General features: G+C 44.9%; 1 protein-coding gene across 1 annotated transcript in view; it reads right to left on the reverse strand.

Annotated features, from left to right (window-relative positions):
• Positions 1-3,911: 3,911 nt before the first annotated feature.
• Positions 3,912-14,344, reverse strand: part of MACO1 (macoilin 1) — a 57,653-nt gene continuing 47,220 nt past the window's right edge. Inside the window, exons 9-11 of the mRNA XM_082672026.1 lie at positions 13,494-13,614; positions 10,380-10,554; positions 3,912-5,828 (exon numbers count right to left, since the gene is read on the reverse strand). Of these exons, the coding sequence (XP_082528152.1) occupies positions 5,626-5,828; positions 10,380-10,554; positions 13,494-13,614 (499 nt within the window). The 3' untranslated portion in view covers positions 3,912-5,625. The remainder of the gene's footprint in view (positions 5,829-10,379; positions 10,555-13,493; positions 13,615-14,344) is intronic.

A 14,344-nucleotide genomic window follows, 5' to 3' on the forward strand; every position in this document is an offset into this window, starting at 1 on the left:
TCCCACTTCAATGCGCTGGGGGAGAGGGGCCCCCCGGAGTCTTTTCCTGCAGAAACAGAGTTCCAATTCTTGAAAGCCTGGACATTCAACCCCTTTAAAAGGCTGGTCCCTTAGACCTTTGATGCTTGTCAGAGACAGACTTTGAGAACCCACCTTATTTTTTAGATCAATATTTCTTCTTCCTAATACATAATAACAAAATTACAATCAGAAAGAAAGAAATCTTTAGGGAAGAACCTCTGCTGTCCAGTGGAGACAGCGCTGGAGGTGAAAAGAAGACCTCTGGCTAAGATCGCATGTGCCCTCTGGTGGCAGCTGGAGGGGATGGCTTCACAGGGCCATCAAGTCAGTGGTTCTCAAAGTGGGGTCCCAGGACCCAGCCTCACCTGGACACTTGTCAGAAACAACTTTTCAGGCCCTACCTCAGTTCTTTTGAATCAGAAACTCTGAGTGTGGGACCCAGCAATTTGTGTTTTAACAAGCCATTTAGGCACTTCCGATAAGCCCTAAAGTTTGAGAACCATTGTTCTAGATAAGTACAGGCCTGGTACCAGATAATATGTCAAAACAGCACAAGCTCTGAGGACAAAAGGGAAGGAAATGGTGAAGGCACTGGTGCTGGACAAACACCTCCTCAAGGTCCCTGCCCACACTCGGCCCCATCTCCCTGTCAGCCCTGAGGTATCTGGAGGCTGCAGAGTTGGGGAACAGGGGCAGAATGGACCACTGCCCAGAGTAAACCCATCCAGGCTTCTTGGACGGGGCTTAAAAGGCCACACCACATTGTGTGAAACTAAGCCTTGGATTCTTAGGACAGAGATCAGAGGTATAAGGGCAGGGTGATTCCAGAACCCTAGCAAGCCCATCCTGAGGGGATGCAAGACTTGAACTTCAGGTAGAGGCAGAGGAATGAAAAACAAACACTGAGGTAGGAATAAAGCAGGAGCAAAGTAAGCCCCAGGAAGGAGGGGGCCGAGAAAAGAAGTGTGCTCCCCTTGGGCAGATGGATCAGTCTTTAACCAGATACCTCCTTCCTGGAGGAAATGCTTTATAATTCGATTACTGTCAGAATGAAAAAGCCCCACATTGACTCAAGATGCAGCGGTGCTGGCACTCGGGGAAATTGGGTCTGAGGCTCCAACTGGATAGAAAACGCCTAGGCCCCCAGCAGGTTCCCTGCAGCGAGGCTTCCCTGACAGAGGAGTGATGGTTTTCAGGGCATCCAGCTGTTTAGAAAATCTCTGCACCTGGCAAAGTCAAGCAGGAGTTTGTAGAAAAATCTGACAAGAAAAACAAGGTTTCAGCAGAAACCAGACAGGCAGATGGAAGCTGTCTTGGTAAATACGCCACTTCAAATTTTCTCCTCCCCTAGAAACAGTTCTGTTTATACTGTCATTCTAACGGTAGTATTAACGAGATGCTCTGATTCAGTTAAGACACTGTATTTCAGGTTACATGTCCAATCTATTAATTAACTTTATTCATTCAGTAAGTATTCACTGAGCACCTACTGTGTGGCAGTCATTGTTCTAGGTTCTGGGGTTAAGCGGTAAACAGATGAAAATCTCTGCCCTCGAAGAGTTTGCATTCTAATGGCGGGGAGGGGAGAGATAATAAACAAAATAAGCAAAATGTGTAACACGTTGAGTTCTTCATCTCCAGCTTGCCCCTCAAAAATTAAGCTCTTGTTCTGAATTTTCAAAGCTGAACTAGGAGAGTGACAGTGTTGAGAGTCTTCAGGGTAGAAAAGTCAGCTCAGGCAGGGCTTCTAAACAAGTCATATGCAACTGAATCAACCGGAGACATTGTTAAAGTGCAGCTTTAGATGGGGGCCTGGGGAAGAGCTCCCAGTGCTGATGCTGCAGGCCCACAGTGCGCACCACACTGCTGAGGACCCCACTTGGGAGTCAGGCTGTGGGGACAGAGCTGGCCCGGAATGCAGACTCCCAGCCAGACAGGCCTCACGGCCGCTCCCTGCTGGAGCTCCAGCTCCTAACCTCAGCAGAGGCCCTAGCTAGTTCACAGAGCACTCCTCTCCCTGATTTCCACAGCAACTCCTTCCGGCAGGCTGGGCAGCCAGGAACAATACTCCTTCTTAAAGGGGAGGAAACAGCACCTACCCCAGGGAAGTTGTGCTGGTGGCAAAGCTGGGAGCAAACTCCCATCTCTGTCTAGAGGGCTTTGCCTGGCCTAGAACAGACTAGGGCCTTATAAAGAGAGGAGATGCTGCAGGCTTGTGAAGAAGCCAGCACAGCGGCAAACGTCACTGAGAGTCACAGAAAACCAGGCACTTACGGGGCTCAAAGGGCCTTTAACCTAAACAGGTCTAGTTGCTGTGGTCCACCTGAAAACAGTTTACTAGTTGGCCTTCACTGAATTGGCTTTGGGGTGGGTTTCCAGTTTACCTGTCTGTCTCCCTCTGGCGTGATGTGAATTTCACAGGAAGCAATCTGATAGCAGCTGTTAGAGACGTTCAGCCCTTCCAGGTGGCTTGCCATAGCCTGACTGATGCAGCCAGGTGAGCCTGGGGACCTGGGATGGCAGGAGAAAGGACTATTCCCTTTCTTTAGGCTGGGAGCCATGAGGAATTACTCATTCTCATTTTATAGGATGTCTTGGAAAGATTATCACAGAGGGAATGGTCACACAACAGCTATTTCCTTATGTCAAGTTGGGAGACGTCAACAGAGGTTATTCGGCCAGTCAAAACACTCAGCCCACGCTTTCTGTAACTATTTAACCATCCAGAATGGCAAACACTGCTTTATGGCCTGTCATAAATGATACTGTACTAAGACGTAACCATTTCATGATGGGCCTAGAGTAACAAAGACAACAACTGGAGATCTCCTTGGTGGAAAAGAACATGACAATGAGAACGCTTTGGGCAGACACATTCCTTCAGGGAGGGCCAAGGCGTTTCCCCTGGGGAACTCTGCTCGCGGTATTAAGTGTGGTATGTCTGCAAGAGCCTAAATGGCTGCGACTCAGGAAGGCTGTCCTGCAATAGGGACGGGGCTGAGGTGCCAAGAGCAGAATTTTCCGAAACTGGAGCCAAGATCAATTGTAACAATGGCCAAGAGAGGAAAACAGAGGCTGAGAGGGGCAGCTGGCTTCTCAGAGGAAGAAAACAGACAAAGCCTCTAGAAACAAGGGAGGACTACAGAAGCGGTTACCTTGGAGATCAGTTCAGGATCTGCAGCAGATAGGAAACCCAATAGGGTATTGGTCACAAACTGGCCTGACAAGATTCTGGAAAATGGAAATTTGCTCTCAAAAATTTCTCACCAACTACCTTCCAACCCCACCCCTAAACTTTTTTTTTTTTTTTTTTTTGCGGTACGCAGGCCTCTCACTGTTGCGGAGACGCCCAGGCTCGGCGGCCATGGCTCTTGGGCCCAGCCGCTCTGCGGCATGTGGGATCTTCCTGGACCGGGGCACGAACCCGTGTCCCCTGCATCGGCAGGCGGACTCTCAACTACTGCTTTTTTAGGAAAGGAGGATTGTACCAGAAAACAAGGCAGCCTTGGTTCTACTCAGATGACAGAGAGAAAGGAAAAGGGAGGGAGGGAGAAAAAGAGAAGGAAAGAGGGAGGGAGGAAGGAGGGAAGAGGAGGGACAGGGAGGAAGAGGGAGGGAGAGAGAATGAGAATGGATACATCCGAAGTAAGACTAGAACGAAAACTACTTGAGAGCCTGGATGGATTCATCCCAAATTCTGTAACCTGCGCCCCGCGGCACCCGTTGCCCGGGACACTGCCACTGTCAGGGTTCGGAAATGAGGACAGAACAGGAGTGAAAAATCTAAGGCCCATTCAGAACAATCTACCTTGTTGTGCCCTCCTGAAAAGTTAAAAAGGCAGAAAACTAGTTTTATCTGTAAGAAAATGTTTATTCTTTTGAACCCCACAGGAAAAAAAAAAAAAAAGGAATGCAGCCAAGACCAAGTATTTAACCAAAATAGTGTCCCAAAAGGCAGCAAAATGGGGGAAACCTCAACACAAAGTCAGTGACAATTTTCCATGTTTTTGCACAAAGATGAAAAAAATCTGTGACAATTCTGAGTAACACTTCCATGGTGACAATTACACAAGATGATTCAAAAATGCAAAGTGGCAGCAACATGCATACCTGGCTAAAGCTAGAAGGTTTTAATCCCAAAATAAGATCAGTGATTAAAAAGGAAGATTCTTTTTAACACTTCTATCTTGCTGACTTGCTTGTCCTACTTAATTTGCTTTAAATGAGACATACATGCCAATTAACAGGAAATTTTAGAACTATGTCCTTCCAGAATCCATGGCAAGGAAGTCAAACCATTCTATTTGGTTTCTTAATTTTCCTAGGTTCCAAATACAGTTTTGCTTTGCCCCTCCCTCTCCCAGCCCCTCCCTCCACCCCCTCCCTGATTCTTAAACACTTCCAAAGGTTGCCAGTGCAAACACTTTTCTACCAATGTATAATATACACTTGAGACTGAAATCTTTGTGCAGAGTTTTGAGTTTTAAACTTTTTTAAACAAAACAAAACAACAAACCTTCCTTGGCACAAGAGCTGAGGAATTGTCAAGTTTCTTTTAAATCGTCAAACACAAGATGACGAAAAGTGGAAAGCACAGTTAAAAGAAATTTAAAAAAATAAAACAAAACAAAACCTAGAACTGCAGCTTTTATTAGCCGGCATTGCAGTCTCTCGAACACAAACACCGCCCAGCTCCCCTTCCCAGGGTGCTTGCCTCGAGACAAGTCCAGAACACTGTGGTGCTTTCAATGAAAGGAAACAGAAGGTGTGGCTGAAGTGGTACCGAACAGCCCAGCTACCCACCAGTTCTGTAGCAGGATCCGTAGTGAGCTTGACACAGAGAGAAGGGAGATGATGGTAAAGGGGGAAATTGTTTAAAATCAAGTTTCCTCTTGAAATGTCTTTTCCCAAGGCACTGTGAACAAGACTGCTGCTAGCAATTTTCTAGGACTAAACACACCGATGGGAAGGTACACATTTCAGACACAACCCCTGTTACGTTCTCACAGCTGGTCTCCTCACCTGAGTCTCTCCCCTCGGCTGAAATGACACTCCTTGAATTTGTTTGGTCCTTGGAGGGGTAATCAATTTTTGTTTTCTGTAATTTTAGGAATCATTTTCTTTAATGCAGCTATAGCATCAAAGCTGTGTTAGGTTATTTAAACCTTTCACACTAAAAACTAAGTTTTCATGGTCATCCCCTGTGAATCCAATGTGCAGGTTTTGCTTGCTGATTTAAGAACAAAACAAAACAAAAATAAAGGGTTGAGAAGGAAAAACTCTGCTTTTTTTTTTTCTTCAAGAGGAAACTGTAAGAATACATAAAAGGCAAAATTGGCTACTTGAAATCCAAGAATGGTTTTAATGTAATGGCCGAGAAAAATAAACTGCAAAGTTCTGTGAGGTCTTCTAAAAACTTACAAGAAAAACTGGTGGGCAGTTCTAATCAGACTTGGATGTTATCTCCCCCCCCCCTTTTTAAAAACGACAACATATACAGTCCCACAAAATACAATATAAACTTTTTTTAATCTTGACTGCCAGAGACGCTCCTTTGTGATGCTTTCTGATAACCAAAGCCTGGAAAAAACACACTGCTGGCCTTCATTTCTTCAGGGGCTGGTAAACAGAGGCATTGGGATCGAGTCCAGAGGGGCTGGTCTCCACAAATTTGGAAGAGTAGTGTGGGGAAACGGGGCTCAAGGGGCTGGTGGCAGCACTGTATGTTATGCTGGGCATGACGGCCATGACTTCGGCTATCTTCTGTTTTAGGTCCTTGATTTCCTGGTCTTTCTGAAGAATTTGTCCTGGAAGATCAAAGATCCACCATTAGTGAGAAGGGAGCGTTCACCCACCAGAGTGCCCTCTTGGGCCCACTGATCCCAAATGGATTCGACTCCAGCTTTGATGGTTTGTAAGGGGAGATACATTTTTCCTGTAATGTGCCAAACAGTAAATATTTAAACACTGTGAGCCACATACTGTCCTTGTCGTTTTTTGTTTTTTTTTTTATTTTAAACCGTAGAAAACTGCAAAAACCATTCTTAGCCCACGGGTGGTACAAGAAAAGGTGGCAGGCCACATGTGGCCTACGGGTCATGGTGTCAAGAGGAACTGCGTTTAGGTAGGTGTGACGAAGCAAAGGGCTCAACCTCCAGGAGCCACGTTTTGAGCTCGGCAGTCACCAGGGCAGCCGAAGAGGGTGCTTCTTTTGAACTAGGGCTCTACGTCTTGCGCGGAAACATTTTTATGGGAGGATGGACTATCTCGGAGTATGAGACCAAGGAATCCAACCAGCTCCTGCCTGCCGCAGGGCTGCTTCCCTTTCTGTGCTTCTCCAATGCTCTCTGTGTTAACTCGTGAGGTTTCTGTTTCTACTCCCTCACAAAGCTTTCCCTGCTCCTTCCATCTAAATCAGACCCTACCCCCAGCCCCCGACTCCTCGATTCTCAACACACCTGAAACTTTCCTTTCTGTCACTTTATTCTTTGTAATAATGATAATAATTACAATAGCTAACACGTATGTGCCAGGCACTGTTCCAAGTGCTTACGTAGACTAACTCATTTATTTATCCCAACAACCCTATCAGATGGGAATTATCATCATCGTCATCCATTTTATAGGTGAGGAAACCAGGGCACAGAGAGGTTGAGGGACAAGAGCTGGGATTTGAGATGATGCAGTTTGGCTCTGGAGTCTGCACTCCTGCCGACTGCATTTTTCTGTCTCCGGTGAGTGTTCATTTGGGTGATGATTTGTGTCCATCATCTCTCCACTGGCCCATGAGCTCCATGAGGGCTGAGACTGTCTCCCCATTTTTGTCCTTGCCAAATCCCTAGTGCCCAGCCCAGTGGAAAGCTGAGGCCCTGCAAGGTATGTGTCTTGCCCAAAGTCATTCAGTTATTAATGACTAAGCAGGATTTAAACCCAGGACCACTTTGTTCCAAAGCCCATGCAATTTCCATCATGCTTTGATGCTTCCTGGTCTACTAGGGGAAGAACACTTAGGAGTAGCCCTTCAGAAATTTACATGCTTAAAAAAGGAAGAGATTGTATTTGAGTTGCACTCACTTTGAGTCCTACAGAATACGGTAATATATTTAAAATGTAAGAGAGCATGGTGGCGTATTTTAAAAAATGATATAGTAGATGAAAGCCATTTTGGAACCAAGATGAATCAAATGATATAGAAAGTAGGAAGGAGAAACCCAGCAAGGGGCTTGATTTAAATTATGAAGTTGGGTTCTTATTAGAATATTCCAAGCATGAGCATGACAGTGGAGGGGAGTAGTGGGAAAGATGGCAGCAAAGAGCCGCCCCGCTCTGGCTTCCTTCATGTCCCCTCAGCTTCAAGTAAGCATCAAATAGCCTCCTTCCCTTTGAACGAAGTAAGCCTCAGACGAATAAAATACCTCACAGCATCTGATATATAAGCCACTGTATCTTTTTTCCATGAAGATCTAAGTTTGATTTCTTTAATCAGTAACATACAAACATTCCCAGAGTTTTGGAAAAGACAGTTCTCTTTGCTTTACGAGAATTTCTGGGCCAACAAGCAAGCATAATCTGTGCTGGGAAGCCAAGCTCCCCTCGGCTACTCTGAGACCCAGGTGCTGCTTCACTCCAGCAGACAACCTCTTTCAAGTCTGCAAATCCAAGTAAAAGGGATGAGGCAGGGAGAGGGTAGCCACTTCTCAGGGAGCTGAGCCAGGCAGGCAAAACACCACCGTATGGTCAGAAGTTTAGCAGGATTCCCAGGAACCTTCTTCTTTTTTTTTTTTTTTTTTTTTGCGATACGCGGGGGGCCTCTCACTGTTGCAGCCCCTCCCGCTGCGGAGCACAGGCTCCGGACGCGCAGGCCCAATGGCCACGGCCCACGGGCCCAGCCGCTCCGCGGCATGCGGGACCCTCCCGGACCGGGGTATGAACCCGCGCCCCCCGCATCGGCAGGCGGACTCCCAACCACCGGCCACCAGGGAAGCCCTCCAGGAACCTTCTTTTTAAATGCCTTTCCCTGAGTCCACAGATTCATAAGCCCGATTCTCAATCCCTTCTCTTCTTGCTCTGCCACTGCCATCCCAAGCCACTCCTATGGCTTCACTGATTTCTCACAACTTCTACATCCCACCCCCAACCCCGGGGTTCTGGCCTTTTCTCTGGGGTTTAGGCCCCAAATTCCCACTGACTGATGAAGATCTTTAGGCCGAGTGTCCGGTAGGCAACTCCAGATCAAAGCATCCCAAACCAAACTCATTCTCTCTTCTCATTCCTTCATCTGTTTTGTTCTTCTTCCATGGTTCCAGCAACCCTGTTGGAACATGTCACCTGCTTCCTCCTCAAAATCTAGGGGATACATCCTCTAGTACAGCTTCATTCACGGTCCTACTAATCTACTCTCTTCTTCCATGTCCCCCAGCTAGAGGCCACTGGACTGCTTACGTGGACATTCTCAACACTGTCCTTCCTTTGCTTAAATGCCATTCCCTCAGGTAACAATGTTCTTCCCTGCCATTCTCTGCTCTCAGAATTCATCCTTCGAAGTCCACTCAATGGTCCCTCCCTTATGAAGCCACCCTGATCTCTCCTCTGTCCTTTCAAGCCATCTGCCTCTACCTAGTGGCAGCAGGCCTCGTGCGTGGCTTTCCCTAGTGCAGCACTTCTCACAGCGTCCATGTTGTCCTCATGCTAATACTAAGATATTTATCCGCCTTCTTCACGTGCATTCCCTCATGAGCCTAAGTGGAGTCTTCCAGGAGCAACATGGCAAGTGAAATAACAACAGACTGAATGTAGAAACAGAGACGAGAATTGAAATATCTTCTATTAAGCCAGAAATTAAAGAGATTTGCTAAATGTAAAACAATACTGCTTTTCTCACTAACTTTTTTTTGTTTTGAGAAATAGTTATTTTCATAAAATGTTATGTTAACACGTAATATGTTTATTACATTATTTTTTTAATGAATTAATAAATGTTTTAGGTTTTAATTTCTAATACATCAATATTGGTAGACATAATTCACTTGAAAAACACCTCCCTTGGGGTACTCAATAATTTTAAGAGTGTAAAGGGGTCCCTAAGACCAAAAAGTTTGAGCACAACTACCTTAGCGGATCCCCAGCTAGACTATGTCTTGTTCGTCTTTGTCTCCCCTTCACCTTCTAGTAAAATGCTTTATGCAGAGCAAGTGTGAACGCTCTGTAAGTACCTGCTGAAATATTCTTTTCCTTCTATTAAGTCAACTGTTTGAAATATTTCTTCAGTAATCTATTGGTGGCTTATCAATTTCTTGAACAAAATCTAAACTTCTTTTCATCAGGTCATGTCAGGCCTCTGTTCAGAAGCTTTCCAAAGTTTCCCAGGTCACGCGGAGTAAAGTCCAAAGTTCTTTCCATAGGCTGCAAAGTTGGGCAGATTGTGGCTCCTGCTACTTTTGACCCTAAAAACTCTCCCCATCACTCAGGCTGCAGCCCCAGTGGCCACGACACATGTGCCTTTCCCCTAGAGACTTATATGGCTCACTCACTCTCTTCCTCTCAGTCTCTGTTCAAATGCTACCTATTCAAAGGCTCTTCCATGTCCTCCATGTCAAAGCAGCAGCCCTACACACACACACAGCCTGCGTCACCACTGCTTTATTTTCTTCACTGCACCCATCAGATATTATATATTTGCTTGTTACTGTCTGTCCCTTTAGGGGTTTGCACAGTGCCTGGCATGTCGTAAGTCTCAGTAATACCTGCCGAGGGAATAGCCTACTCTCCAGACTTTCCTCCCTCCACTCCCTCATCTGCAGCCTTCGCTCCAGCAAAGCAGAGCCAGCTGCCGCTCTGAACACATCAGGCCCTCCTAGCTTCCCTGGCCTTGCTCGAGCTGTTTCTTCTGTTCAGATGCCTCTCTACCCCTCACTGCCACTACACCGCTTCTTCACTGGGCTAACCCCTTCTCATCATTCAAGACCCAGCTCAGACATCAGCTCCCCTGAGAAAAAGCCCTCTCTAACTCTCCAGACTGGCTGAGTCCCTGGCTCTCTATGTTCCCACAGGCCCTGTACATCCTGTTACATCAGCATCTTTTGGTAACTCTGCAGTTCTCTATTTCTTCTACAACACTCTGAGCTCCTTGAGCAGAGAAACTCACTCTTCCCTGTGTGCCCTGCACTTGGTATGTTCTCATCTCAAAATATGTCTGCAGAATGAATTAATGTGATGATTCCTAGATGTCCATGGTGGGTACTTATCAAACCACTTGAAGAGGAAATGGAAATGCCTTTGGTTCGAGCTCTAAGGGAGCTCTGCTCTCCGTGTCCCCAGGCATTCTCAGCCATGCTGCGTGACCTGGGCTGTTCTCCTACCTTGGGCAATCTCGAGCTGTCGCTTTGCATCCCCCAGTGCGGAGAACAGGTCCAGCTTGATTCTTGTCTCTGCGCTCAGGCTGTTCTCCAGGTGCTGCGTTTTATCTTGCATGGCTGAGAGGGCTGACATTAACACCTCAGTGTCCTTCTCATTTTCCTTATACTTCCGAAGCTCCTATCAATATCATCAAAGCAGCAATGTTACAAGATAGTTTTGGCATCGATGTCTACAAATTAGCCTGAAATCACAAATAAAATCCCACTATTATTGACCTGGCCCCTAGAACACAGAATCCTGGTGTTTCATGGGTTTAGACCTCGCCCCTTAGAGGGAGTGCAAAATGTATTTATACAGTGATGTGCATATACAAAACGATAATTGTATTGGGCTTTTTGAGATAACTGTGGACTCTGTCTCCAAATAAAACACTTTCGGGCTTCCCTGGTAGCGCAGTGGTTAAGAATCCGCCTGGCAATGCAGGGGACACAGGTTTGAGTCCTGGCCTGGGAAGATCCCACATGCCACGGAGCAACTAAGCCTGTGCACCACAGCTACTGAGGCTATGCTCTAGAGCCCGTGTGCCACAACTACTGAAACCCGTGCACCTAGAGCCCATGCTCCGCAAGAAGAGAAGCCACCATAAGGAGAAGCCCGTGCGCTACAATGAAGAGTAGCCACAACAAAGACCCAACACAGCCAAAAATAAATAAATTAAAAAAATAAATTAAAAAAATATATAAAACACTTTCTTACAATCCTAATTCAGAACCACAAAGAACTGTTTCCCTGCTGCCAGCTGCAAATGTTGCTGTAATGCTGTAGTCAAACGTGCGAAAACTCTACTCTCAACCTACACTAAAAATTGTAAAAATGTTAATTATTTTGACAGCGTATACTGAAAAATAGGCCCACTTAAAACATCAGATAATGTAGCCTATATGTATGTGTGTGTGTGTGCGTGCGCGCGCGTGTGTGTATATATATATATATATATATATATGCTGATATTTTTTTCATTTTAAGAGAGAAATCAAAACTTATTATAGTCAATTAAAAAATACTTAAAAGTTCAAAGAAGAAAATAAAAATAACCCAAAATCCCAACGCTGCAAAAAATTTGATCTATTTTCTTTTAGTCTTTTTTAAGTATACGTGTATCTTTCAGCATAATTGAAATCAAACTATACATACAATTTTTTAAAAACATATAATCTCAACTGTTCTTTGAAAATGCAATTTTTATTGGCTGTTTAATATTCCTACATGTATATGTACCATAATTTATTAAACAAATCTCCCATTGTTAAGATTATTTCCAATTTTTTTGCATTTATATACCACTATGATGAACATCTCTGTATATCAATCATTGGTGAGACTTTTAAATATTTACCTCAAGGCCGGAGTCTGAGGAAAATATTTTTTAAAAATACGTGACCTTTCCAGAAAGTTACACTTCCACCAGCAACATACGAGGCCTATTTCATTGTATCCTCACCCAGGTTGATATTAGCATTTAAAAATTCTTTGCTGATTTCACAAGAGATAAGTGATATCCAATTTTAATCTATCTGTCTTTGGTGACAGATGAGGATATATTCTTACATTGTTATCAGTCATTTATATTTCTTCTGTGAATTATCTGTTCATATAATTTGCCTACTTTCTGTGTATTTGAGCTTTTCTTAGCAATCTTTATGAGCTATTTACATATTGAGGGTATTAATTCTTTTTTTTTTTTTTTTTTGCGGTATGCAGGCCTCTCACTGTTGTGGCCTCTCCCGTTGCCGAGCACAGGCTCCGGACATGCAGGCTCAGCGGCCATGGCTCACGGGCCCAGCCGCTCCGCGGCATGTGGGATCTTCCTGGACCGGGATACGAACCCATGTCCCCTGCATCGGCAGGCGGACTCTCAACCACTGAGCCACCAGGGAAGCCCCCTAATTCTTTTTTTTATAATATTTGTTGCAATATCTGTACCCACCCCAATTGATTTTTTCATTTTTTTTTTCACTTTGTGATTTAAAACAAAATGGTTTTTTTCCCTGGATTCAACTATTCCTCTGGAATTTATTTTTGTGTGATGTGAGATGAGCATCTCATTTTATTTTTTCCCGTTGTCTAGCTGTTCCTCAGCCTTTCACTGACTAACCCTTGCTGTTCCATCCATTTCTTTTTTTGTTTTTAATAAATTTATTTATTTATGGCTGCATTGTTGCTGCGCGCGGGCTTTCTCTAGTTGTGGTGAGTGGCGGCTACTCTTCATTGTGGTGTGCGGGCTTCTCACTGCGGTGGCTTCTCTTGTTGCAGAGCATGGGCTCTAGGCATGCAGGCTTCAGTAGTTGTGGCACATGGGCTTAAGTTGCTCCGCAGCATGTGGGATCTTCCTGGACCAGGGCTCGAACCCGTGTCCCCTGCGTTGGCAGGCGGATTCTTAACCACTGTGCCACCAGGGAAGCCCTCCATCCATTTCTGATGCCACCTTCACTGAACACTAATTTAGGCTTTGTCTCTGGGTCACCTATTCTACCCCACTGACCTGCCACTAATTTCTCATGGGCTCCATGTGACTCAAAATTACTGTAACTTTACAACTTATAACATTAGCCTTAAACATCCCTTTGAAGACCCAACGCCACCAAATACTTGGCTAAGGTACACACAGCCCCAAAACTGGCTATGTCCACAGCACTGGCAGCTTTCCTCCCCATGCATTGCCTAGAGTGGCCATCTGTGAAGCTGAGAGCCATCCAAAATGGTCCATTCCCTGGCGATGGACAGAGAATTAGGGCTAAGAAGAGGTGCATACGTTCCAAAGCACACTAATCTGGCCTATAACCTGAAAAAGTGAAATGAATCTCCCGTAAGTCAAGTTCTGGTATAAAACACGTCAAGGACCATTAACATTTCTGGCTTGTCTTAGAATCCAGATAAACTAAATATGACTTGAATGAGCTGGACAGGTGAGAGCTTCTTTTGGTCATACAGAGATTTTCAGATGCAATGGGGTTTGGTCTGTATCAGAAGGCACCATCTCTATACGGAAGCACAGAGCACAAACCTAACACGGAAGAGGAATTCAAGCGTGATGAAGTCTGTTTTTCCTCCTTTACCTGAACTTTCAGTTCTAGTTCTCTGATCTGGTCTTCTTTCACCTTCATGTCCATTGTGAGCTTCTTGCCCTCTGCTTCTAATTCTCTGATCCGATTCCGTAAGGTTTCGGTGCACTCTCCCCTTATGAAAAAGAAGAGAAGGGAAAAAGAGGATTTAAAAGACTATAGGTTTAACTATACTGCAGGACTGATATTTTTCTTATACTCCACAGAGTCAGATTGTAGCTTTTGGCTCAGTCTGCTCATTCTCTCTGTTCTTTATAATTTCAAAAATGATCTAAAATAATTATTAATTGGGTGTCTAATATGAGCCAGGTGCCAAGCTAGGTACTTTACCCACACTTCCTTCTTTACTGGGGTAGGGTTTATTATCCTATTTTCCAGAGAAGAAAACTGAAGCTACTCAGATATAATACTAGTTCAAGGTCACCCAGCTTGCAGGTCACAGAACTGGGATAAGAACTGAGGTTTTTCCACCTTGCCAATCCAGCAAGCTTCCCATCAGGCCATATGAGTTGAGACAAGGCACACAAGCTGAGCAAGAGAAAACCAGACATGTGCTGTCTCCAGCAGAGGGCAGTGAGTTAACAAACATTTTCACTTTTGAGGGACTGTGCGCTGGGAAGGTCACCTTTCTTTAGTCATGAAGTTTTGACAAGATTGGAGTAAAAAGAAAAAGAAGGGAGCAGCATTAGGTTCCTTCTCAGGGCTATAATAAGGACAAACTTAAAAAGATGATGGCAATGGCCAGTCCAAAGCTGGTGAACTGTTTAGGTTTCAGAAACAGCCTGGTGGAGAAGGTAGGTGTCCTTTGCCTACAAAAAGGAAGGCCCAGTGAGAGACTAAAGCCT

The sequence above is a fragment of the Grampus griseus genome (genome assembly GCF_964374135.1).
Source record: "Grampus griseus genome assembly, chromosome: 1".
NCBI lineage: Eukaryota > Metazoa > Chordata > Mammalia > Artiodactyla > Delphinidae > Grampus > Grampus griseus.